The sequence below is a fragment of the Oreochromis aureus genome, linkage group 5, assembly GCF_013358895.1.
Source record: "Oreochromis aureus strain Israel breed Guangdong linkage group 5, ZZ_aureus, whole genome shotgun sequence".
NCBI lineage: Eukaryota > Metazoa > Chordata > Actinopteri > Cichliformes > Cichlidae > Oreochromis > Oreochromis aureus.
The window spans coordinates 3,136,416-3,160,699 of record NC_052946.1 but is presented as its reverse complement, the minus strand read 5'-3'; the positions used below and the strand labels follow the sequence as shown (position 1 = coordinate 3,160,699).

Here is a 24,284-nt window from a genome sequence, read left to right as displayed (position 1 = left end):
GAAGAAATACAGGACAATAACGTCTTTCAGTCGTGTTGTCTTTGTATACAAAAAATGCTTATCCTCAGCTGTCATGCTAAGATGACTTCATCACCACTAGAAAAGCAATAAAGGAACTCTATCCGTTTTTTTTATATTACTACCTTAAAAATACAAAAATACAATCCAGAATAACTTAATAATAATACTTTAACGAGTCTCCAGTACTACAGTCTATGGTTTTGCAACTTTCTACAAGTTTGTCCCTCGAGTGTCCCCCTAGCAAATGTCTGGGACGTAGGGACGTAGGTGGTGGTGGTGGGCAGCCATATTGTCTCTGATACAGCAGAAATCATACACTGGCACGGGCGCACCGGCGAAGGAGGGAGGCGAGGACTGTTAGTTTGCCGAAACCCTCATTATTTGGAAGCATTTCGGTCGTAGAACTGATCAAGGGGGTAAATATCAGCCAATTTTTGTGTTCACTGTTGATTTCGCAAAAACAGCTTTTCTGTTGGAATTGGCGAGTTCTAATGTTAGCCATGCTAAGATTAGCAGGCTATTAGACAGGGCCTGCCCAGAGCCCACAAGTTAACGAAACCTCAATACACAGAAAGCAATACCGGTCTTGGATTTAACGAACTAGATCAAGTGCTTGAACTATCGATAAACACACTATCCGCCGCATTACATTTGAAAACACTGCATTTCTTCAGGCTTAATACGTAAGTCGCTATAACGTTGACTTACCGAATGTCGGACGAATTCAAGCGAGTACGTAAGTTATCTAATTGAAAGATAACATTACACTAGTCCACGTTACCGTTATAACTAGTATTGCGGTTTTCGGTGAAAGGTGGTATGCGAGCCTTGTGCAAAAGGTTAATTTAATTTGGCAATACTTAAATGTGCTAGACGACTACTTAATTCCTCCATCTAGCTAAAGTTAGCGAGATTTCTATTGAACCCATGAGTTTATCCGGTGTTCCACCGGTTCATCTGGAAAAAAAAGGGTCCCCAGTGCATGATTCTTCGTTGATTATAAGTGACGGACGAATTATTTCTTAATGTTAAGTTAGATTTAGGAATATATGCGGAAAGGTACATTCGGGATGTTTTTGTATTTACTTATGTTTTCATTTAAGGTTAGGGTAAAAAGCTATTCTATTCTATTCTATTCTATTTGTGGAACACTGTGTCAATCACGTGTGAAAGTGAGATCTAAAGGTTTTTTATTCCCCAAGATGGTGAGCAACCTATCAGTCGAAACAAAGTTGAAGTGATAAAATCCAGTTGGCGTTATATACATTATGTTGCTTTTACTTGTTTGCCTGACATGCGTAAGACCTTGAGTGACATCCCATTATTATTATTATGGTTTCAACTCTAATGGAAAAGCTTTCCACAAGGTTTAGGACTGTTTATGAGAATTTCTGACCATTCTTCCAGAAGTGCATTTGTGAGGTCAGACACTGATGTTGGACATGAAGGCCTGGCAAAGTTGGAGGCCTTCATGTCAAAGACATGTTCAAAATGTCTTTTTATACTAAAACGTTAAGAGTTCCTTTCACTGGAACTAACGGACTCATGAAAAACAACCCCACATCATAATTTCCCTCCAACGAATTTCACATTTGGCACAGTGCAGTCAGACAAGTACAATTCTAGCAACCACCAAAACCAGACTTGTCCATTGGATTGCCAAACAGGGAAGTGTGATTTGTCACTCCATGTCCAGTTGAGCTCAATGCTTTACAGCGCTGTGTCCAATGATTTACATTGTGGTTGGTGATGTAAAGCTTGGATGCAGCTGTTTGACCATAGAAACCCATCCCATGAAGTAAGGGTGGGCGGTATAAAAGGTATACGGTAGAAACGATATGAATTTGGCCAATGGTAGAGATTTTGACTATACCGCTCTACCGCGATAGTGCATGTTGATGGTGTCATCAAGCTGCATCTGTTTTTGGTCGAAAGCATCGCAGCGGCTGCAAGCAATATCATCGGCAAATTACAAAAGTCACTGCCGTTTAGTTTTCTGTCTTCGTTTATGTTGGAAGTGATAGCAGAGCTTTACGTTTTATTTTTTTCCAGAAACCTGTCAGAACATGCTACAGCATGTTTAGGTAGAAACTAGTGAGGTAACTTCCTTGGATATTTCCACTGTTGGAGAGGTCCAACACTGGATACTTTCAAAACTCGTTTAAAGACCCATTTTTACTCCTTGGCTTTTAATTCTGTATGAGTCTGTCATTATTTTATTCTTATTATTTTCTTATCTTTTGTTTTACTTTCCTTTTAAATTTATTTGATTATTCTACTGTACAGTACTTTGGTCAACAGTTGTTGTTTTTAAAAGTGCTATATAAATAAAATTGATTTGATTTAACTTCCTGCTAACTTCTAACTCTGTTCTGTTTTCATGGAAGCCTGGATGTTAAACTTCATTGTTACACCTGGTAAAGCAGTGACGCTGACCATTTTATTAAAGATTAACGAATTTAGACAGTTTTTAACGCTCAGTGATGCAGTGTCCGTTTGACTTTGGGACCTGAAGCGGACGGAGTTTTGGACCCAGATTACTCCGCGAGGCTCCTGACTACGGTAGCCGTAATGCTCCCAACAATCCGTCAAGCGGTGCGGCCTTGTAGCTAACCAAACCTGTACTCAAACATTTTTGACAGATTTTTGAGCGCCGTGTTCCACATAAAATTGGTTCGAGGTCAGTAAGCACAACCAGAATTAATACATAAGGCAACCCGAATTCTAAGATTTTAGAGAAAATTAAAGGATCGTAAGTGCGCCTTTATAATGTGGGAAATACGGAAGAAAAGAATATATCGCAATATATATCGTTACCGCACATACTTCAAATTATACCGCAATATGGATTTTAGGCCATATCGCCCAGCCCTACCATGAAATTCGCTATGCATTGTTCTTTAGTTAATCTGAATGCCACATGAAGTTGGGAGGTCTGTAGTGATTGACTCTGGAAAAAGTTGGTGACCTCTGCTGACTATGTGCCTCAGCATCCAATGACCCCACTCTGATCGTACATGGCTGAATTGCACCCATTCTGGATTTCTTCCACTAACAGCTAACTGTAATATTTAGTTGTGAGGTAATGTCACAACTGAACTTATTTGCACAGGTGCCATTCTACTGTGCTGGAGTTAATTGAGCTCTTGAGAGCGACACAAATTTTGAAAATGTGAAATCTTTGACAGATGTTAGTAGAAACGGTCTGCCTGCCTTTGTGCTTGATTTTTATACACCTGTAGTCTACTGTGGAAGTGCTCTGTGATTTGAAATGGGTGAGTTTGGGACTAGGACTGGGCCATATCATACCATTCACGGTAATACCGGTATAATGTTAGGAAATGATAAGAAAATGAAATATCGCCATAGAACATGGGTAAAACGCACATGCGCAGTGCCTTTGTTTTCATACGCACATGGCGGAAAAAGCATGGTGGTGACGGAGAATGAGAAGGATCATTGAATGAAACAGATGAACCAGAATTATTTTGTTAAAATGGTGCAACTTCAGTGGTGTGGAACTGGTTTGGCTTTTGTCCGTCAGATACACACCAGAGCACAATTTTTGGTAGAGCATGCAAGTGGACCGTTGTTATTACCGAACCGATTTTGTGTGGTACACGCCAGATTGCCCTGCCCCATTTGGGACTAATAGCCCTTTTCACCTAGTACCTATTCGACTGATTCTACTGGGTTTCGGTCATTTTCCATTACAATTGGGTACTACCTAATGTGTGTGGGGCCGTTATAGCATCACAGCCGAAAGTCCCGTTACGTCATTTGTGTTCAACACAAACACAGCACAATAACAAGATTCATTGGGTGTCTTTGTTGTTTTTTGGAGGACGCTTCAAAGTGCAGTTTTATGACTTGGTATCACATGTATGACATACATTTATAATTGGGACATACCATTTCATTTGCATTAGCTAATGACCGTAGTTGGTGTGTAGTTTGCCATACTGCTTTGGTACTGTGCCTGTAATCCACCTGTTGATGTCATGTTCTCTCTTAGGGTTTGGCCAAAGCCATTTGACTAATTGATTACTTCTGATGGTGTTTACTAGCTCCTTTAACCTTGAACTGAAACAGGCTAGCGTATGTTATCTAAAATAATTGTTGTTTTTTCTTTTTACGTTTGTAGCTTTAAAAAGGTGTACACTTTGCCAGTATTTTAATAGCCACTCTTTTGTTGTATTTATTGCAAACAAATTGCATTGCCATCAGAATGATGGCTTGATTAATGTACAGCAAAAAGACAATGGAGTTGGTAATACAGGAGTGTGAGTCCAAATCAGGTTTCTTTGATGATTAATTTTCTGTTCCAATCTTTTTTTTTTTTTTGTCAGCTTTCCCACCTTGCCCCTGGTGGCCCCTCCCCCCCCCATCCTCAGGCAAAACCCCCCCCCCCAACCCCATTCCCTTGTGGCATCTACCCCCTCACCCCTACCTCCCTCCCATCCCCTCTTCCTCCCCCCCAGCCTCCATCCCTCTGGCTGTCATCCGCTGCAGTAAGATTTCCCCATCATATCCGCCAAGCTGTCGGACATGTCAGGACCCGTGCCAAGCCGGGCCCGAGTGTACACAGAGGTCAACACTCACCGGCCAAGGGAGTACTGGGACTATGAGTCCCATGTGGTTGAATGGGGGTAAATATTTTGATTTGTAGACAAATTTACACATGCTAGTTGAGAAATGTTCGAGACTGATATTTGGTTGCAAAATTACTGTATTTTACAGAAACCAGGATGATTTTCAGTTAGTGCGGAAGTTAGGACGTGGCAAGTACAGTGAAGTCTTTGAGGCAATTAACATCACCAATAACGAGAAGGTTGTGGTGAAGATACTCAAGGTAAAGCTGTACAAAGGCTTACTTTTATATCTCATAAAGTCATTATGCATCCTAACTCTTTTTCTTTTATCATTTAGCCTGTAAAGAAAAAGAAAATAAAGCGTGAGATTAAGATTCTGGAGAACCTGCGTGGAGGTCCTAACATAATCTCTCTGATTGATATAGTGAAAGACCCTGTAGTAAGTATCATAGTTATTTTGAAGAACATCTAAGGTGTTGTTCACAAGTACAGCAGAGATTATATTTTATTTGCCTTTTATTTTTTCTGATTACATAATGTGTTATTCAGAAAAAAGATGCATTAAATATTGGGATGGTGTCATTGTAGCAATAGCACATTGAACCCACCACTTGTGCCAGCTTATTGGTTACACTCAGGAAATTTGTGTCTGTAAGTACTTAAGTAACCACGGCTAGATGTAAGCAGTTTTATAGTAATAAAATGCAGTGAGGGCTCTGTCCAAGCAGTGGAACAACACACTGTGTCTGAGCCATCATGGTCATTCAAGATTAAAACAAATACAGATTAAGATTTCTGATTTTGAATTTTAGAAGTCAAGAGCAGAAATACACTGTTTATGACAACGTATACCCCATTGTAACATGTAGTTTCTGAGTACCTATTTTAGTTGATTTTGGACAAACCTTCTGCGACCAGTTTAAAAAAAAAAAAACACACAAAAAAACAAGTGTCCAAAAAGCAGAGGGCTGAAAACTCCAGAACTTATCTCCCTGGGTGAGAGTGGAGAATGTCTTTCATGGTTATTTCTACTTAAATAGAAACTGATTTTAATAGAGCATCAAAGATTTAATAGTGAAAGTTGGTAGCTCTGATTCACACTGTGATTAGCATTATTTGTGGATATGGTTGTGCAGCCTATGGTAAGAGAGACCACAGTTTGATTAGACTTTTGATGTTTTATATTAAAAGAAAATTTAAGGCTCACAGTGTGGCTGTCTACTTGGCTTGTACAGAGATAGATTTAGTGCTTTTTCTTTGTGCATTCTTCTTCTTCTTAAATTGTTTGGATTTTGTATGAAACTGCAAACGAAAAATAAAATAGACCAAATGTCTCACTTGCAGTCCCGAACACCTGCCTTAGTCTTTGAACATGTTAACAACACAGACTTCAAGGTAGGAACACACTATGATTTTTCTGTCACGCATTTTATTGTAATATATTTCATCCTCCTTTCTTGGCATACTCGATGTTTTACCGTACACGTGTGTGTATGTGATGGAGGAATAGGATAGTCCAGTGCTATGTCTTCGGTGCCAGAAAGTCAACAGTCTTCTGGTTCTATCCTCAATCACTGGCACAGTGCTCCTTCTGTACTCCTTCTGTGTGACACATGGGTGCTGTCATTTAGCTCTAGGACTTTGCCATTTAAAGACTAATGATTTTAATTTTGGGATTCAGCAACTATACCAGACCCTGACGGACTATGATATTCGATTCTACATGTATGAGATCCTCAAGGTGAGTCCTCCAGCTCACTCTATGATGTGTCAAACTCAGAACGTTGTGATACTTGTTTAGATGAAGACCTTACACACGACACTATAATTCCCTGGAAAATGTTCTTTGACTGTGTTTTTCATCGGCTTTTTATACTTAAATGCTGATAACAAAATGAATTTTCCCGTAGGGAGAGTCATCTAATTATCTCTAGCTGTTTTGGAAATCTTGGGAAGAAAAACTTAAACATTATTTAACAATGTCCCTTTGGTATTGTTTGTAGGCTCTGGATTACTGCCATAGCATGGGAATAATGCATAGAGATGTGAAGCCACATAATGTGATGATAGATCATGAGCACCGTAAGGTGGGTAAGAGATGACGTTGCTTCGGAAATGTAACAACATGATAAAGTTCATTGTCATTGCTGTTGTGTTTTCTGTTTGCCTCTCTGTGTGGATTCCGATTCTTCACAGTCACTCTACTGCATTCACAGGTTGAAGCGCAATGTTTTAATTTCCACTTACTTTACTTGTACTTAGTACATGCCCTGGTTCTGAGTGCTAATCGCTTAATTTCTTTGTAGTTGCGTCTTATTGACTGGGGTCTGGCTGAGTTTTACCATCCAGGACAGGAGTACAATGTCAGAGTTGCATCTCGCTACTTTAAAGGCCCTGAACTTTTGGTGGACTATCAGGTACGGCAGTGAGGCAGTAGCATGTGCTTTAGCATTTTTCTAGAGTGCAGTTGGAGGTCTTTGTGCTGTGGATACTGAATTTTGAGTCTTTGTCAGTCACTGAATAACCCTGAATGATCCTGTTGTCCAAAATTACAGTCTTGTTCCTTTTGAACTGCTAGGCTGTATTTTAAGTCAAATCAGTTCAGTTTTATTTATATTGTGCCAAATCATATCAAGTCACCTCAAGGTGTTTTATATTGTAAGGTAAATAATAGACTTTGTAATAGATTTCAGCGAGTAGTGTTTCAGCCATCTTCTCATCTTTCCTCATGATTGGTTCTTCCACTGTATGTATTCTGTATTCAGATGTATGACTACAGCCTCGATATGTGGAGCTTGGGCTGTATGCTGGCATCCATGATCTTCAGAAAGGAACCTTTCTTTCATGGTCATGACAATTATGACCAGGTGAATAAATCTAAGCTATTATTGTCTTTCCCTTTTTATTTACTTTAAAATTGTTTTTTGCTCTTTGTCTGTACTTGTTCATTTTAAAGATTATGAGTTTCATAGTGCACATAGGGTATACACATAGGGCTGCTCAATTAATCGAATTTTAATCGTGATTACGATCTGGGCTTTCAACGATCATTAAAAATGACTGAGCCGATTATTAGCTCCTCCTCTCGCGCTGCTCCGTGTGGCAAATCGAGCGCACTTCTCTGTGTTTCGAACACGCGTCACAACAATTAAGAGGACCCGAGGGAAGCTCGGAAAGCTAAGCAGAAGTTATTTGGAGAGGATAATGGCTGCTGAAGAAAGAATGCCGTTGGTTGAAAAGAGGTAAAACGACTTCAGTGGTGTGGAAACATTATGGGTTCGCGGAGTCAGACGTGGATCAAATATTGTGCAGTATTTTAAAGTTCACTAAACATAGATGTTTACATTTTTCATTTATTTTTTATATTGCAAACATTTGCACTGTAATCAGTATTTGCACACTATTTTATATTATTTTTTGACATCTTTAAAGCCATTATTCAATACATTGTTATTGTTAAATAAATATCGTCAAATAATCGAGATCTCAATTTCAGTGAAAATAATCGTGATTATCATTTTTGCCATAGTCGAGCAGCCCTATATACACAGAATATTTATTTTGGCTGTTGATGTTTTCTGTCCTCCAAACTAGTCAACTACTGTAGTTTCTTTTTCTTTCATTTTTTTAACGACTATTAAATGAATTCCCAGCAGGATTTATAGATATTACCGTGAGCTTTTTTTTAATAGGGTTTTGATCTACTAAGTGTCTAGATGTTTTCTGTAAACAGCTGGGAAATAGATTTTATTATAGTGCGTGCGTGCGTGCGTGTGTGTGTGTGTGTGTGTGTGTTTGATGATTTCTGAATGACTGTGGCATGTTCTCCTGCAGTTGGTGAGAATAGCCAAGGTGCTGGGGACAGAAGACCTCTACGACTACATAGACAAATACAACATTGAGCTGGAACCTCGCTTCAATGACATTCTTGGCAGGTACTAGATTCAGCTGAATTATTGTTAGCAAATGCGCCTGCGGGGGGGGGGCGAGGCGGCGACGGGGCATCATGCCGTCAGGTAATTCTAAGATGGGTCAAATTGGAATTTCTTCATGGTTTGTGATAATCCAGTCAGAAACAAACACAACCAAACTCCACAAAGACTGAACTCATTTAAATATCCACAAGAGAACGGAGCAATACAAAGAATCAATGTGAATAAAGTTGTATTTATATAGCACATTTTAAGTTAAATATCACAGTTCAAAAGAAGAGTTTTAGCTGCTGGGTGACTGATGATCCACTGAGTATGTCTTCTCCACTCCCATCTTATTACTCATTCATGTGTGTATACCCATTTTGGTGGCCACAAAATGTTACAGAAATTTGTAATGGGATGATCTAAAGTGTTTACTGTTTTGTGTTTACATGCTGTAAACGAATACAAACACAAGGCACTAATCCCCCCCCCCCCCAAAATAGGCATTCTCGTAAGCGGTGGGAGCGATTTGTCCATAGTGAGAACCAGCACCTGGTCAGCCCCGAGGCTCTGGATTTCCTAGACAAACTGCTGCGCTACGACCACCAGGCCAGACTCACTGCCCGTGAGGCCATGGATCACCCATACTTCTGTAAGCCCTCACCATCACCTCTGTGTCTATCTATATTCATTTATTTTTTCTGCTAACAATAAAATGAAGGTTGCCATGACAAGAAGTAATTTATTTATTGTTTCTACAGTCCCTATTGGGAAAGATCAGTCTCGTGTGACCGGATCAGCCAACCTACCCAGTGGGAACCCTGCTGTTAGCACAGCAAACATGATAACTGGTGAGAACGCGCACCTATACCAATAGTATACTGGCCTACAATTTAAATCCCCATGCCTTTTAATCCATCCAAGTTTCTCTTTAAAAAACAAACAAAACTCATGGGTTTGTGCATCTTTGTGCTTTAGGTTTATGTTTTCCTCAACCAACATGGCAGAGTTATGTATTAGCTTCATTAAGATGGATGTCCTACAGTATAACATCCAAATCTCTTCAGTTTACTGTCATATAATAAAAAAAGGGAGTTGTGTACCAGGGACGACCATATTAAGGATATCCACTGTTGTCCTAAAGTAAAAATTTACTTCAGATTCTTAATGTTACTTCCTGGTTTACCTTTGGTCAAACACAGTGTGGTTGCATTAAATTATGGATTTATTTCCTCTTGTACAGAACCAGTAGTTCAAATCCTTGGAATTGATAAAGCTGCCTGCTTCGCTTACTGGTTTCACTTGCACTTGGGCAGTTTGTGTGCTGGAGGAGGAAACTAGTAGTGCGGTCTACAGCATGGATATGGGCATCACTTTTATTTCTATTGCACAAAAGGATCAGAGTGCAGTGGTAAATTTTAAATTGTGTCCAGGACAGAAACGACTACATTATCCCACTAGAAAGTGCATTTTCTGAAGAAACTGCAGTGTGAATGCTTGAATCTGAATGTATGCACTGAAATGAATTAATTGCTGAATTTTAAGTTAAAAATTTTGAATGAGATGAAAAATACAGAAATTTTCGCCTGAAAACAAAAGTGCTGAACGGCTAAAACCTGACATCCACAGAGAAGAAGTTTGAAAATAGTTGAAAATGTTTTAAACGGAAATTAGAAAAACCTAAGAAATGAGAAAAGAAAATTTAAAGTCAGAAAACATCTGAATGAATAATAAAAGTTCATATTCTTTAAATCACTGAATGACTAAAATGTGATCCCTCCACTTGGATCCACACAGTTTAAAAAGTTTGTATCTATGAGCTTTGAAAGACACGCTGTTGGAAAGAGAAGAACGATGGCGACGTTTTGAGGGTAAAATGATGGCTGTAGAGCAAACACTGTGGACACAGCAGTGGTTGAAAGACAAGTGTTTAAGATGAATCTTGGCACAGTGAGAGACAGAGCTCATTAAGCAGGCAGGTGTGAGCCTGGTTGCTATAGTGACTGCACCCAATGGCTCCATACACACGCTCACAGACATGCACCTCACTTTTGCTGCTTAAAATGAACAGAAAAGTCAGGTCGAAACAAATCGCTCCCAAATGAAAAGTACAAGTCCTATTGACGAAATTCTTTCACCGTGAGCGGCAGCAATGTCCAGTCTACCTAATTCTCAGTTTTCATGCCTGTGGAGTTTATTATATGGACGTGGTGACAGTGTAAAAACACCATGCTCTTCTGATTTTCAAACGAACCTTCTGAGCCATTTTAACATTAGAGTCTATGGAGGAGTTGGAGGGAGGAGGCTGTGCTTTGGTGACATTTATGAAAGAACCATAACACCTAGTACAATAGTAAACACATTGGATGAAAGAGGACAGCGATGGCTACGTTTTGAGGGTAAAATCAGACCTGTAGAGCAAACGCTGCGGACACAGCAGCAGTTTTAAAAATATTTTAAGATTAATTTTTTTTCGCTCCTCTCACTCTGGCAGTTGAGCTGTCTCACTCTAGCCCCAACATTTCGTCCCATACACACCCATTATAAACTCTGAAACGGCTGAAAAATCATCATGAAACTTAAACTGGAACTGAAGAAAAAGTATAATAGATATTGAAAAGATAACTACAAGTTGAATAGTTGAATGTCTTGTCTTCGTTTTAAAGTTTGAATGGTGGCGCTATGTCAACATATGTGGAAGTAGTAGGAGTTTAAAAATGAGTAAGTTGAATGAGGATTTGAAGGGTCTCCCCATTGAAATACATGGGAAATTTTTGTTGAAAAAAGTTGAATAATTTTAAAAATATAAATGTTAAAAATGAGAAAAATACAAGCAGTCATGTCCAAAAGAAGAGGAATCTAACGGTGTTTGAATGGTTTTTCTAAGTTGAACGGTTTTGAAGGAGTAGGAGTACAAAAACGTACGGAATAGATAATAATAAAATAGAACTAGAAAGTGCATTTTCCTGAAGAAACTGCAGTGTGAATGCTTGAATCTGAATGTATGCACTGAAATGAATTAATTGCTGAATTTAAGTTAGGAATTTTGAATGAGATGAAAAATACAGAAATTTGCACCTGAAAACAAAAGTGCTGAACTGCTAAAAGCTGAAATCCACACAGAAGAAGTTGGAAAAGAGCTGAAAATGTTTTAAATGTAAATTAGAAAAACCTAAGTAATGAGAAAAGAAAATTTAGAGTCAGAAAACATCTGAATGAATATTAAAAGTTCATATTCTTTGAATCACTGAATGACTGAAATGTGTGATCCCTCCACTTGTATCCACACAGTTTAAAAAGTTTATATTTCTGAGCTTTGAAAGACATGCTGTTGGAAAGAGAACATCGATGGCGACGTTTTGAGGGTAAAATGATGGCTGTAGGGCAAACACTGTGGACACAGCAGCAGTTGAAAGAGAAGTGTTTAAAATGATCTTGGCACAGTGAGAGAGAGAGCTCGTTAAGCAGGCAGGTGTGAGCCTGGTTGCTATAGTGACTGCACCCAATGGCCCCATACACACGCAGACATGCACCTCACTTTTGCTGCTTAAAATGAACAGAAATGTCAGGTCGAAACAAATCGCTCCCAAATGAAAAGTATAAGTCGTATTGACAAAATTCTTTCACCGTGAGCTGCAGCAATGTCTAGTCTACCTAATTCTCAGTTTTCATGCCTGTGGAGTTTATTATATGGACGTGGTGACAGTGTAAAGACAGCCTGCTCTTCTGATTTTCAAAGGAACTTTCTGAGCCATTTTAACATTGGAGTCTATGGAGGAGTTGGAGGGAGGAGGCTGTGCTTTGGTGACATTTATGAAAGAACCATAACACCTAGCACAATAGTAAACACATTGGATGAAAGAGGACAGCGATGGCTACGTTTTGAGGGTAAAATCATACCTGTAGAGCAAACGCTGCGGACACAGCAGCAGTTTTAAAAAATATTTTAAGATTAATTTTTTCGCTCCTCTCACTCTAGCAGTTGAGCTGTCTCACTCTAGCCCCAACATTCCGTCCCATACACACCCATTATAAACGCTGAAACGCTGAAAAAACATCATGAAACTTAAACTGGAACTGAAGAAAAGTATAACAGATATTGAAAAGATAAATACAATTTGAATAGTTGAATGTCTCGTCTTCGTTTTAAAGTTTGAATGGTGGCTCTATGTCAACGTATGTTGAAGTAGATACAGTTTGAAAATGAGTAAGTTGAATGAGGATTTGAAGGGTCTCCCCATTGAAATACATGGGAAATTTTTGTTGAAAAAAGTTGAATAAAATTAAAAATATAAATGTTAAAAATGAGAAAAGTAGAAGCAGTCATGTCCAAAAGAAGAGGAATCTAACGGTGTTTGAATGGTTTTTCTAAGTTGAACGGTTTTGAAGGAGATACAGTACAAAAAACGTACGGAATATATAATAATAACTAGAAAGTGCATTTTCTGAAGAAACTGCAGTGTGAATGCTTGAATCTGAATGTATGCACTGAAATGAATTAATTGCTGAATTATAAGTTAAAAATGTTGAATGAGATGAAAAATGCAGAAATCTGCACCTGAAAACAAAAAAGCTAAACTGCTAAAAGCTGACAAGCACAGAGAAGAAGTTGGAAAATAGCTGAAAATGTTTTAAATGTAAATTAGAAAAACCTAAGTAATGAGAAAAGAAAATTTAGAGTCAGAAAACATCTGAATGAATATTAAAAGTTCATATTCTTTGAATCACTGAATGACTCAAATCTGATCCTTCCACTTGGATCCACACAGTTTAAAACCTTTATATCTCTGAGCTTTGAAAGACGCAGTGTTGGAAAGAGAACAACGATGGCGACGTTTTGAGGGTAAAATGATGGCTGTAGAGCAAACACTGTGGACACAGCAGCAGTTGAAAGAGAAGTGTTTAAGATTAATCTTGGCACAGTGAGAGACAGAACTCGTTAGGCAGGCAGGTGTGAGCCTGGTTGCTATAGTGACTGCACCCAGTGGCTCCATACACACGCACACAGACATGCACCTCACTTTTGCTGCTTAAAATGAACAGAAAAGTCAGGCCCAAACAAATCCTTCCCAAATGAAAAGTATAGGTCGTATTGACAAAATTCTTTCACTGTGAGCGACAGCAATGTCTAGTCTACTGAATTCTCAGTTTTCATGCTTGTAGAGTTTAATATATGGACGTGGTGACAGTGGAAAGACAGCCTGTACTTCTGATTTTCAAACGAACCTTCTGAGCCATTTTAACATTGGAGTCTATGGAGGAGTTGGAGGGAGGAGGCTGTGCTTTGGTGACATTTATGAAAGAACCATAACACTTAGTACAGTAGTAAACACATTGGATGAAAGAGGACAGCGATGGCTATGTTTTGAGGGTAAAATCAGACTAGTGGAAGAAACGCTGCGGACACAGCAGCAGTTTTAAAAAATATTTTAAGATTAATTTTTTTGCTCCTCTCACTCTAGCAGTTGAGCTGTCTCACTCTAGCCCCAACATTCCGTCCCATACACACCCATTATAAACTCTGAAACGGCTGAAAAATCATCATGAAACTTAAACTGGAACTGAAGAAAAAGTATAACAGATATTGAAAAGATAAATACAAGTTGAATAGTTGAATGTCTTGTCTTCGTTTTAAAGTTTGAATGGTGGCTCTATGTCAACGTATGTTGAAGTAGATACAGTTTGAAAATGAGTAAGTTGAATGAGGATTTGAAGGGTCTCCCCATTGAAATACATGGGAAATTTTTGTTGAAAAAAGTTAAATAAAATTAAAAATATACATGTTAAAAATGAGAAAAATAGAAGCAGTCATGTCCTAAAGAAGAGGAATCTAACAGTGTTTGAATGGTTTTTCTAAGTTGAACGGTTTTGAAGGAGTAGGAGTACAAAAAAAACGCACGGAATCTATAATAATAATAAAATAGAATAAAGATTACAACAACAATACTGTGAATGCTTTTACAAGCATTCACACTAATAATAAAGATTAGAAGAACAATACTGTGAATGCTTTTACAATATTCACACTAATAATAAAGGTTACAACAACAATACTGTGAATGCTTTTACAAGCATTCACACTAATGAATGCTTTTACAAGCATTCACACTAATTAACACAACTTTGACTCTTTGTAAGCAGCTACACACGCAGCATGCTAGCCACAGCTAGTCAAGAACCCAAAGCTGAGTGAATGCAGCAGCCAGACCCTGAACTTCAGCAAACTGATGAGCAGTCAGGCTGCAGCCTCTATCATATGTCTAAAGTAGAATTACTGTGGGCTGGGTTTTAATCTTTGCTTTGTGCTGTTGGCTTTGTGTTCACACATAAATACTAAGAGAAATATCATCTCTGTCTTATTAGGATAGGGATTTGTGTTGCTGTGTGGGACTCTAACCCATAGGTTTATATTATTAAAAGGTAATTATGAGATAATACATTTCATGTTATTTTACAGAAAAAAAAACTTTCTCCTGGGAGTAATAATTGTACTGCAAAACTGTACTTTTTTAAAAATAATGACCCCAAAGCTGATACCTCCAACATTTGGCCACACAGCATGCAGTTAATTTGCACAAATGTCTTTAATATGCGATGCGATGGTGGTGACTCTTCAAGCAGGTCAGTGAGCACCCAATCAGAATCGATATTGGAATTGGTTAATTCTTATCAATTCCGATGCGAATTTGAAACTATTGAAAACTTTCTGTCGACTCTGAGGTAGAAATGCTAATAGTCGGAGTGCTCGACTGTCCTGATGGTCCTTTTCTCTCACAGGTATCTCTGCCTTGCCAGCCTCTACTGCCCTGGGGCCTCTCACTGGCTCACCTGTCCTATCTGCTGCCACCAATGCCCTGAGCACCCCGGTGCCCGCTGCTGCTGGCGCCCCACAGTGACACCCTCACCCAGAATCACACTAAAAACACCCCCACCCCTCCCTGACTTATCAATCTCCCACTTTCATCACCACCCAGTCAGGATGGGGGAGGGGTGTCTTAGCAGTTCTCTGCCAGCCGTCACCATATCCAACTTAACTCGGTGTGACTACGCTTCAGGAGCTGGAGGCAGCAGTTATCTTACAAAAAAAGAGCTGTTTTTCCCTCCTGTGAATGAGAGTGTTAACACGACATATGAAATGAATGTTGTTTATCTGGTATTTTTTTCATTTTGCCCCCCAAGTGTGTTTTGGGTGGTGAGACTAAGCAATGGTCATTCCTCCCCCACTGTGTGTTTTAGTTTGGCAAGAGAAGGCCACTGGTCAATAAGAATATCAGCAGAAGGTAAAAGGAGATGCTGGCTGCCAGGACCAAGAGGAGATACATATATGTATATATATATATGTACATCGTCAAACACACAACCTAATGAGAACACTCATCTGACCTCCCCAGGAGAGTTGAAAAACCCTCCAGATCACACTATTTTGGAAGATTTTGGTGCTGTTCTGTACCCCAGGTGTATGTAAACACAATGACACTTCAACACTTTCTCTGCCCGAGTAGCTTTGTCTTGCCTTTCTTACCAAACAAGATCACTCGTCTTCTTTTGCTATGTGACTCCCTGTCACGTCATCCTCCTTTGTTTTTTTTATTTTCTCTAATCCAAAACATTGTGGACTGCTGGATAAAAGTTCTCTACCATCAAGGTGTCTGTTCGACTCTAGTGTTGTTGTGCGATCTTTTAAGAAGCCAGGTAAGGGTCATTCAGGTTCTCAAAGAAATGGTTTCTCTAAATGCGCTGCTTTCCAGTTCCTTGAAATACTTCAAGTGGCTTTTCTTGAATTACTTCAAGCTCTAACCAAAGTTTACTCAAGTTGTTTGGAAGAAGAGGCTGACCAATTGCTTTTTTTCCCTTCCCCTCCAGTGGGAAGCTTGTTTAATAGGAGTTTCTCACAGAGTGGACAGTGTGATGTGTAGTGAATGGAATGAAAACATAGGACATTGTCATTTGCTGGTAGGGCTGTCACAATACCAACAAAATGAAGTACAGTGACGTATATTTTTTCTTCTTTTTTTTGGAACACCTTTGTGCTTTAAAGCCACATGCGAGGATGTATATTTGTGTAATCAGGACACAATCAGAGGAGGAACATTGTTGGCCCTCTATGTTCCTCTGCTGAACTTTTTATGGAACTGAAGAATAAGATAAGGGGCTGTCATCAACTCTCTTCACGTGCCGCTCCACAAATGAAACAGAATTGAGAAGCAAGTGCAACCAGAAACGACAGCAAAATGCGATAGACTCCCATCTATTTGAAAAGGAGTGTGCTTAAATGAGGGAACTGCAGCCCTTAAAATCCAGAGTAAGTAAAGTAAATTAAGATTAATGTTGCATTGCGTAGGGCAGGTATAATCCTTTCACTGAGACAGCCCTACCTGCTGGTGACTGTTAGAGAAAAGTTCACCTCTTATGTATAGTGAGTGACATGCTTTTTGAAGAGTCCTGCAGTTAGTTGGCTTTCACCAACACGTTGAGGGAAGCGGTGGAGTATAATAGCATTTGAAAGATAGTTTCCCCTAATGTTTTAGTGCCAGAGTTTGAAAGTGCAAGTTTTAGATCCTGCTGTACATTTGCCTTTTTTCCATTTCAAAACCTGAAAATGCAAATAAATCAAAACAAGTATACATTGACCTGACAATGGAGCAGTTTAAATCCCTACATCACTGTATATATTTTTCTGTCCTTATGTAGAAGACTAGTATTTGAAAATATTTGTGTAAATAAATGTGTTTTATTTATCAGGTAAATCTGTCTGATTCATGTCTGTCATGATTACACAGACTTGGCTGCTACAAATGCAACATCTGGAAATTAAGAGTTTTTTAAGAAAGATGCACTGATGCTAAATGAACACTGAAAATATAAATATGCAGAAGAAATGTGTGTGTATCCCAAAGTGCAACTTCAGTTTTGAAAGGTGTTGCCATCTCGAGTTCAGTGTTTACAACTCTGTCCCACAGCACCAATCGGATGTATGCCGTTTCTACTACTTGTTAAAATCTACTACCTCTTTCTGTGCAAAAACAAATCTGTGTCCAGTTGAAGTGGATGTTTTTCTTCAGATGTTGCACAGTATCAAGAATTTGAAGCCTGTTCACATAGATGGAACACAGTTGGTTTTTCTGCCATTAATTGTCCTCCTCCCATTCAAAAAGTCTACCATAAGGATGTGTCTGCTTATAGGCCAGTTGTGATGGACTATAACTCCCCCCTCCACACACACACACACACACACACACACACACATTTCTGTTGTAGATGGTGGGGAAACAGTTACTTTGGTGTAGTATGAAAGATTTATTCAGTAGGACAAGCTGTAAAATCTATGAAAAGTCCAAAAAATTTGCCGTCCTCCTCAAGACTACAAATAAAGTAGATGCAGAAGTTCCAGAGTGCATTTCTTTTGTTGCCATGTCATCAGGACTTCTGTGAACTTCCACTGCATTATAATCTTGTGTGTAACACTTATGTAAACTAGTGGAGTAGTAATGGTATTTGTTTTGTTTCAGTGTATGGGGGGGGAAAAAAAAAAAGCTGTAATTTAATTTGACAGTGAAACCACACATACACAGTTGCATTGACAATCATTTTGCCCCCTTGCAAAACACAGTGTTGAGTGTTTAAACCTGCTGAACTCAAGTTCACGTTTCTAGTAGACAGCTCCCAATTCCAGTGTCTATATGCACTCCCTAACACTTTTTTCGGGGGGAAGGGCACTTAATGTTGATACTTTGAGATAAACAAGCAAACTTTTTATTTGACAGTCACCTCTCATCCCCACTATCCCCTGCAGCTGGATAGTGTAGTGGTAAGACTACACACCTTTGGAGTGAGACTCGCACGTTTGTATTCCCCACCCAGTATCCAGTAAGGGTCCTGGCTAGACACCCCCCCCGATGCTAAAACCATGTCCTGGAATGCCGCAGCTACATCTATGTCTCTGCAGCTTGGACACAAGCATTTCACTACATGTTGTACTCTGTATGAATGTGTATGTGACAAATAAAGGTTGTTTGTTTGTTCTAAAGCAAGAGCTGGAAAGATAGTTGACCTGTTAAGTTCCCTTAACAAAGAAATCCAATAAGCCCACAATGGTAAAAAAAACAAAAACTCATGTCACCCAGTTAAATTCAAAAGACATGTTACAAAGTCCTATATCATTCATGTTCAACCCTCATGAACTTAGGCACACGCTAACTATCGACTTTTATTTTGACTAAAGATTTCAGGTCAGCTGTTTGAGGTGATGTCTTCCTAAACAGTTCATTATCTTTTTGGTTCAGTCCGATGTGCAAACCTGATAGTGCACTCTCTGGTATCGCGGGGAGGTATTTCTGCTGCTGATGAAGCCACAGCACTCCCGATGGTGGTAAAACCTGTAAAACAACAGTGGAGGCCTCACATTGCATCACTCGGGACTCTCTCTATTTGATCAAATGAATAGACTGCAGATCACACCTGTTCAAACGCAACTCCTTGTCTATTTCCTCCAGAGTCTTCCCTTTTGTCTCTGGTAGCATGAAGTAGAAGAACACTGCAGCTGCCACAGCAGTTAGCCCATACACAAGAAACATCCCTGACAGTCCAATCATATCTGCAGAATTAAAACACACATTTCTTTTTGCTAATATGTTCAAAAAAATATTTACACTTGTGGGTCTTGATATGTTTTTAAAGATCCCCTCTCATACTAAAGCAATTATTTAAAAAGAACATTAATCTTTTATTTTAAAAATCCTAAATGTTCAATAACTAGTTTTACATACACAGGCTGCCATTTGTGTGTTGGGTTCTAGGTCAATGACATACAACTAGGGCCATAAGTTTTTGAATAATGAAAATAAATAAAGAAAAAGAAATTTGCTCCTGTAAATCACAACAGTGGATTTTAAATCAAACAAGTAATGTTAATGGTTAAACTTTGAGCTTTCAAAAAAAATTCTGCATTTATAGATTTTGTATTTTGCATTTTCTGAGTTTATTTATTATTAAAAAATATTAAACTATTTTGTGCAACACATTTAACTTCAAACTGGAGATCTTTTATCTTGGTATACTATTAACTTCATGCAAATTATCCTTCTGCACAGGAGACCCAGCTCATCACATTTCACGCTGAACTTTTAGGGTCAAGGTTGGGTTCATTTAAAAGTCAACATTATAGCTATCTTAGTTTAAAAAAAGGAAAAAAATAAAGTATAATTCTCCATATTTCACACTTTCAGAGTTGTCTCCATTCAGTTATAAACAAGTCACTCCGAATTTTCACATAATTGACAGTTAACAAGCTTTCAAGCAGCTTTCAACTTTTATATGCTAGCATGACACCAATCACGAATTCCCATCTCAAGAAGCACAAATAATTGTAGTATTTGAGTATTATCCACAGCCAGAAGCAAATCTGATAAAAACTGGAGGTGGGAATGAGAGAGTAACTCGCTTTACAATACTAAAGCGAAGCGTTCCACATTTTTGTGGGTGGCTGTAGCGCAGGAGGTAGAGCCGATCATCTACTGATCGGAAGGCTGGTGGTTTAATCCCTGGCTCTCCCTACTCTGCAAATATCCTTGTGCAAGATACTAACCCCAAGTTGCTCTCCGATGCATCAATTGGAGTATTAATGTGTGTGACTGGCAGTTAGAAAGCACTTCAAAGCATAGAGACAGTGCTTGTGTGAATGGGATAATGTGGCATGTTGTATAGAGGGCTTTGACTGATATAAGAATCAGTCCATTTATCATGTATCATGAAATCAATAGATGTAATGAACATTTGTTTTGGAAGCATGTTATTATTATAATTATTATGATTTTTTCATTCATTTATTTTTTGTGATAAACTAAAGGTAAACATCTAGCTACTTTAAAACCTATAGTGCTATTGAAACTCCAAAACTCACCAATAACATTCAAAAAGGTGAAGGTGACCAGCAGATTTGCAGCCCAGTTGAAGCAGTTGGTGAATGCGAATGCTCTTCCTTTAACAGCAGCTGGAAATATTTCACTCAGGAGGAGCCATGTCACTGATCCAAAAAAAAAAAAAGTTATGATAACCCACAGGTAAAAATAGTATTGGAGGTAAAGCTATGCTTGACAAATACACAGAAATTATTTCAAGCTTTAAATCTATAAAGTAAATAATATTGAGTGAATTTACACACTTGGTCCAAATCCAACAGAGTATGCACTGACAATACCCATCATACACAGGAGGATGATCCAGTTGAATACTTTGCCGTGGACTTTAGGAAAAGTTTCTGGAGTGGGTTCCAAAGAAATGTGGCCGATTTTATTGAACACTACATCTTTATCTTGTGTGGTGTTTTTAAAAAGAGAGTGGCTTCCAGCCAGAGACGTATCAAAAACAGAGTCATTGCCAACAGGTGAGTGATATGCATGTGTTTCGTTATCATCAATGTTTTGAGAATTACAAGGTCTCATAGCGGTCACCTGCGAATGTCCACTGAGGAGTCCGATGGTTATTAGGCACAGAGCCATGACAGAGCAGCCTCCGATGAGCAGAGGCCTTCTGCCCACTCTGTCTGAAAACGCCATGGATATCAGAGTAGCAATCACTTTGACCAATCCCAACCCAACTGATGCCAACACTGCTGAGGAGTCACTCTGAAATCCCACTGTGTGGAAGATGGTGGAGGCATAAAAGAGTACGTTTGGCTGGCCTGTGAACTGCTGAAAGAGTACTAATCCCAGCCCGATGACAGTCCGAGTCCTCATATTGTCCTGGCGCTTGAACAGGTAGAAAGTGCTGTGTTGAACCTTCTTATTTCTCTTGCTAGACTGCACTTTTGAGTCATCTGCTTCTTGGGCTTCAGTCCTGTCATTTTGAAAGCACTGACTCTGGTTGAAAGAATCCTTACTACTGGAAGGGAGTAAGCAGATGGACATGAGCTGTACCAGTGTTGGTACCACAGCTAGACCAAACATCCACTTCCACCCTCTTTTAGAGCCAGACAGGATATAGTTAATGGCATAAGCTGACAGGATGCCCACAGTAATCCCAGCCTCATACAGTGTTACCAGGAAACCTCTGCGGTCTGGACTTACTACCTCAGACACAAAGAGGCAGCAGGACATGGAGGATACAGACATGGCAAAGCCTATTGTGATCCTTCCTATAACCAGTGCTAAGAATGAGTTGATGAGCAGAACCAGGCTGGCTGTCAGGATCATGACATTGCTGATGAGGATGGAGTTCCTGGAGCCATGACGGTCAATTAGGCAGCCGCCAATGATCGAGGCCAGCAAGGCTCCTATCAGCAAGGAGCTGACCAGCGCCTCCTGCTGAATGCACGACAGCCTGAAATCAGCCTTGAGCTGCAGTAAAGCACCCGATATGATGCCCAGCTCATAACCAAAGACAAGTCCGCCCAGAGTAGACACCACACTGGCCAGTGGGGTGATAGGACGACCTGTGAGGAAAGAAAAATTAAGATGGTTAATTTTCAAAGTATAAAAGAAAATGTATTGCCTCCCAAATAACCTCAGTTGTTAGGAATTACACAGAAGAAAACTACTGAAAGGTTATAAGATTTGCCTCCATTCATTTTATGTTATTCGTGGTAAACTGAATTGGAAACATTCTTTTTCTTTGTGTTTGTTGGGTTAGCGTCTAGAAATAAAGAGAGAACTTGAAACAGCTTGGTTTGGTGCATACTTAGATGATGTTATTTGGACAAAATCTTAAATCCTTCAGATGTCAGGAGTTAGTTTACAGTTTACTAAACTCCTGACATCATCAGCAAGTGGTATTACAACTTCATCTTGCTGATGACGTTAGATCAACAGGTGCATTTTAGCATTAGAAAGTACCCTAATAAATGAGCCACATTGGTCACTGTGATCAACCTGTGGTTCTCTGATGTTCAGAATCTATTGAGTGAAATGCAAATGAGGCAGAAAAAGATGAAGATGTAACCTGCTGGAGTTCAGTCTTCCCTTCATATGTGTGTATGTAGTGATTTAATTTGCACCTTTGCACCTTTGAGTAATTAAAGATGTTGTGCTGTTCAATAATCAAGTTCTGAATGTAGATTCAGGGCTTCAGTGTGAAATGTGAGCTATCAGCAGCTAGAACAATCAAGCATGCATTTGCACTGGCAGATCACATTAGTCAACGCTAATGCATTTTACACAATATTTACACCAATTGACTTTATGTCACAGTAGAGATCTGCATTTTATTGTGGTAAACTAATTTACATAAAATTACCTACTCATTGCTTCGGTCTTGTTATGTGCACATTTAAGCCAGACCATGAAGCTCTAAATCCATCTTTCAGAAGACATTCACTGTAGAGTATATGGGAAACAATAAAAAGATGATCTGCATTTCGTGTGCTGTCCTCCTGCTCTGGCGCCCACAGGAAGCCCTGCTGACAGAAAATCAAAGGAAGCCCATCAGAGCCTGTTGCAGCACCGCTGCCATGACAACGCTCTTGTTGATTACAATGATTTCATTAGGGAGTCCATGCAAAGTAGGTATAAAAAGAATGAAATAAAACATGTCTGTGTAGAAAGCAGTTAGCTTGTCAAAGTGTAATTCTGCCAAACATCCTGTCACCTGACAGTGACAGGGCAGTGGAGAATTTGATGTGTCGCTCTGAAATATCAAGAGGGAGAGGAACACCATTACTGCAGTTAAAAAGCACTTGTGTCTCTGCTGACTCTGGAAGCCATTAATTATCACTGACAAGCTTCAGTATTCAGTAGCTGGAACACTGAACTGTCACTGAAACATCCAAACTTTCCTGACTGGTGGATGAGTCATTCAACAGTTCATTCACTGATCAATAACTTGGACAGTGCTCATAACTAACATACAAAAGACAACGATTCAACTTAACGCTTTAACTGAAACTTTGACATATGTTGGCAGAGTCGTCTGTCTTTTTGTGCTAGGCGCATGTCAGTCCAAGGTGTATAAGAGCCTTCTATGAGAATAACCTAACTAGTTTAACAGAGTAACTTTTCATCACTTTTCTTAAAACAATTAATTTTTTTGTTAAACGTTTTTGTGTGAAAGATGGATTCATTCAATCTTTCAATTCATTAAATATTTAAATATTTAAAATCTGCAACTAGAATGATTTCATAAGTTACTCTCATAAGTTACAAAATTTGCTGTGCTTTTTAGATAGTAAGGCAGTAAATACGGTATACAACTATTATATTTGTTTCTGACTATTATTGCAAAAATAATGATAATAATAATAATGATGATAATAATAACAATCCACCTGGAATTAAATACCATGTTTAGAAATCTGTAGCACGGCTGGGTTTCGCACTTAAAACCATGACAGTAAAAAGTAAAATATTTCCTTATAAAACACTTCAATAGCATTTTTACTTTTAGTTACGTAAATGCCACCATATTCTTCTCCCTCTGCGTAAAATTCTGAATTCCGTAAAATTCCTCTTCACAACTCTCTTGCAGCCTATTTTAACGCTCCAGCTTCTTCTGTTGTGGAGAAATGTAGCTCCATTATTCATCTCTCCCACCGTATTTAAGCAGACACAGTGGGCACGCACACACGCACGCACAGGGCAATCCGTTGTGAATTTACATATTTTTGGGTAGGACAGAGAAATGGACTCACCTCTGGCAGCAGAAAACAATACACAAAAATGCTCCTGGAAAACCTCTGGCCCTCCAGGAAGTTGGGGCTACGTGGCAGCAGTGTCGAATTGCAAAGAAGAATTTCTTGGCCAAGTTTTGACGCCAGAGGTCGTCA

General features: G+C 39.1%; 2 protein-coding genes and 1 non-coding gene across 4 annotated transcripts; 2 read left to right on the top strand and 1 right to left on the bottom strand.

The window, feature by feature from the left end:
• Window positions 1-263: 263 nt before the first annotated feature.
• On the top strand, window positions 264-17,277 carry csnk2a4 (casein kinase 2, alpha 4 polypeptide). 2 transcript variants are annotated; one of them, XM_031735378.2, is made up of 13 exons: window positions 265-437; window positions 4,371-4,670; window positions 4,762-4,873; window positions 4,951-5,052; window positions 5,958-6,008; window positions 6,295-6,354; window positions 6,617-6,700; window positions 6,920-7,030; window positions 7,379-7,480; window positions 8,448-8,548; window positions 9,034-9,182; window positions 9,292-9,381; window positions 15,308-17,277. In XM_031735378.2, exons 2-13 carry the CDS (start codon window positions 4,570-4,572, stop codon window positions 15,424-15,426), a joined length of 1,182 nt encoding a protein of 393 aa, XP_031591238.1. In that variant the 5' UTR covers window positions 265-437; window positions 4,371-4,569; the 3' UTR covers window positions 15,427-17,277. The 2 variants fall into 2 exon arrangements, with proteins under 2 accessions (XP_039468052.1, XP_031591238.1); XM_039612118.1 differs by lacking the exons at window positions 5,958-6,008; window positions 6,295-6,354 and having other exon boundaries at window positions 264-437.
• Window positions 6,062-6,198, top strand: LOC116316759. Its single transcript, XR_004199183.1, has one exon. It is a non-coding gene; the product is annotated as a small nucleolar RNA SNORA57 (small nucleolar RNA).
• On the bottom strand, window positions 16,539-24,284 carry slc2a10 (solute carrier family 2 member 10). Its single transcript, XM_031735385.2, has 6 exons — window positions 24,150-24,284; window positions 22,764-22,919; window positions 20,691-21,959; window positions 20,430-20,552; window positions 18,989-19,124; window positions 16,539-18,906 (listed from the first exon to the last, which is right to left on the bottom strand). Exons 2-6 carry the CDS (start codon window positions 22,804-22,806, stop codon window positions 18,810-18,812), a joined length of 1,668 nt encoding a protein of 555 aa, XP_031591245.2. The 5' UTR covers window positions 22,807-22,919; window positions 24,150-24,284; the 3' UTR covers window positions 16,539-18,809.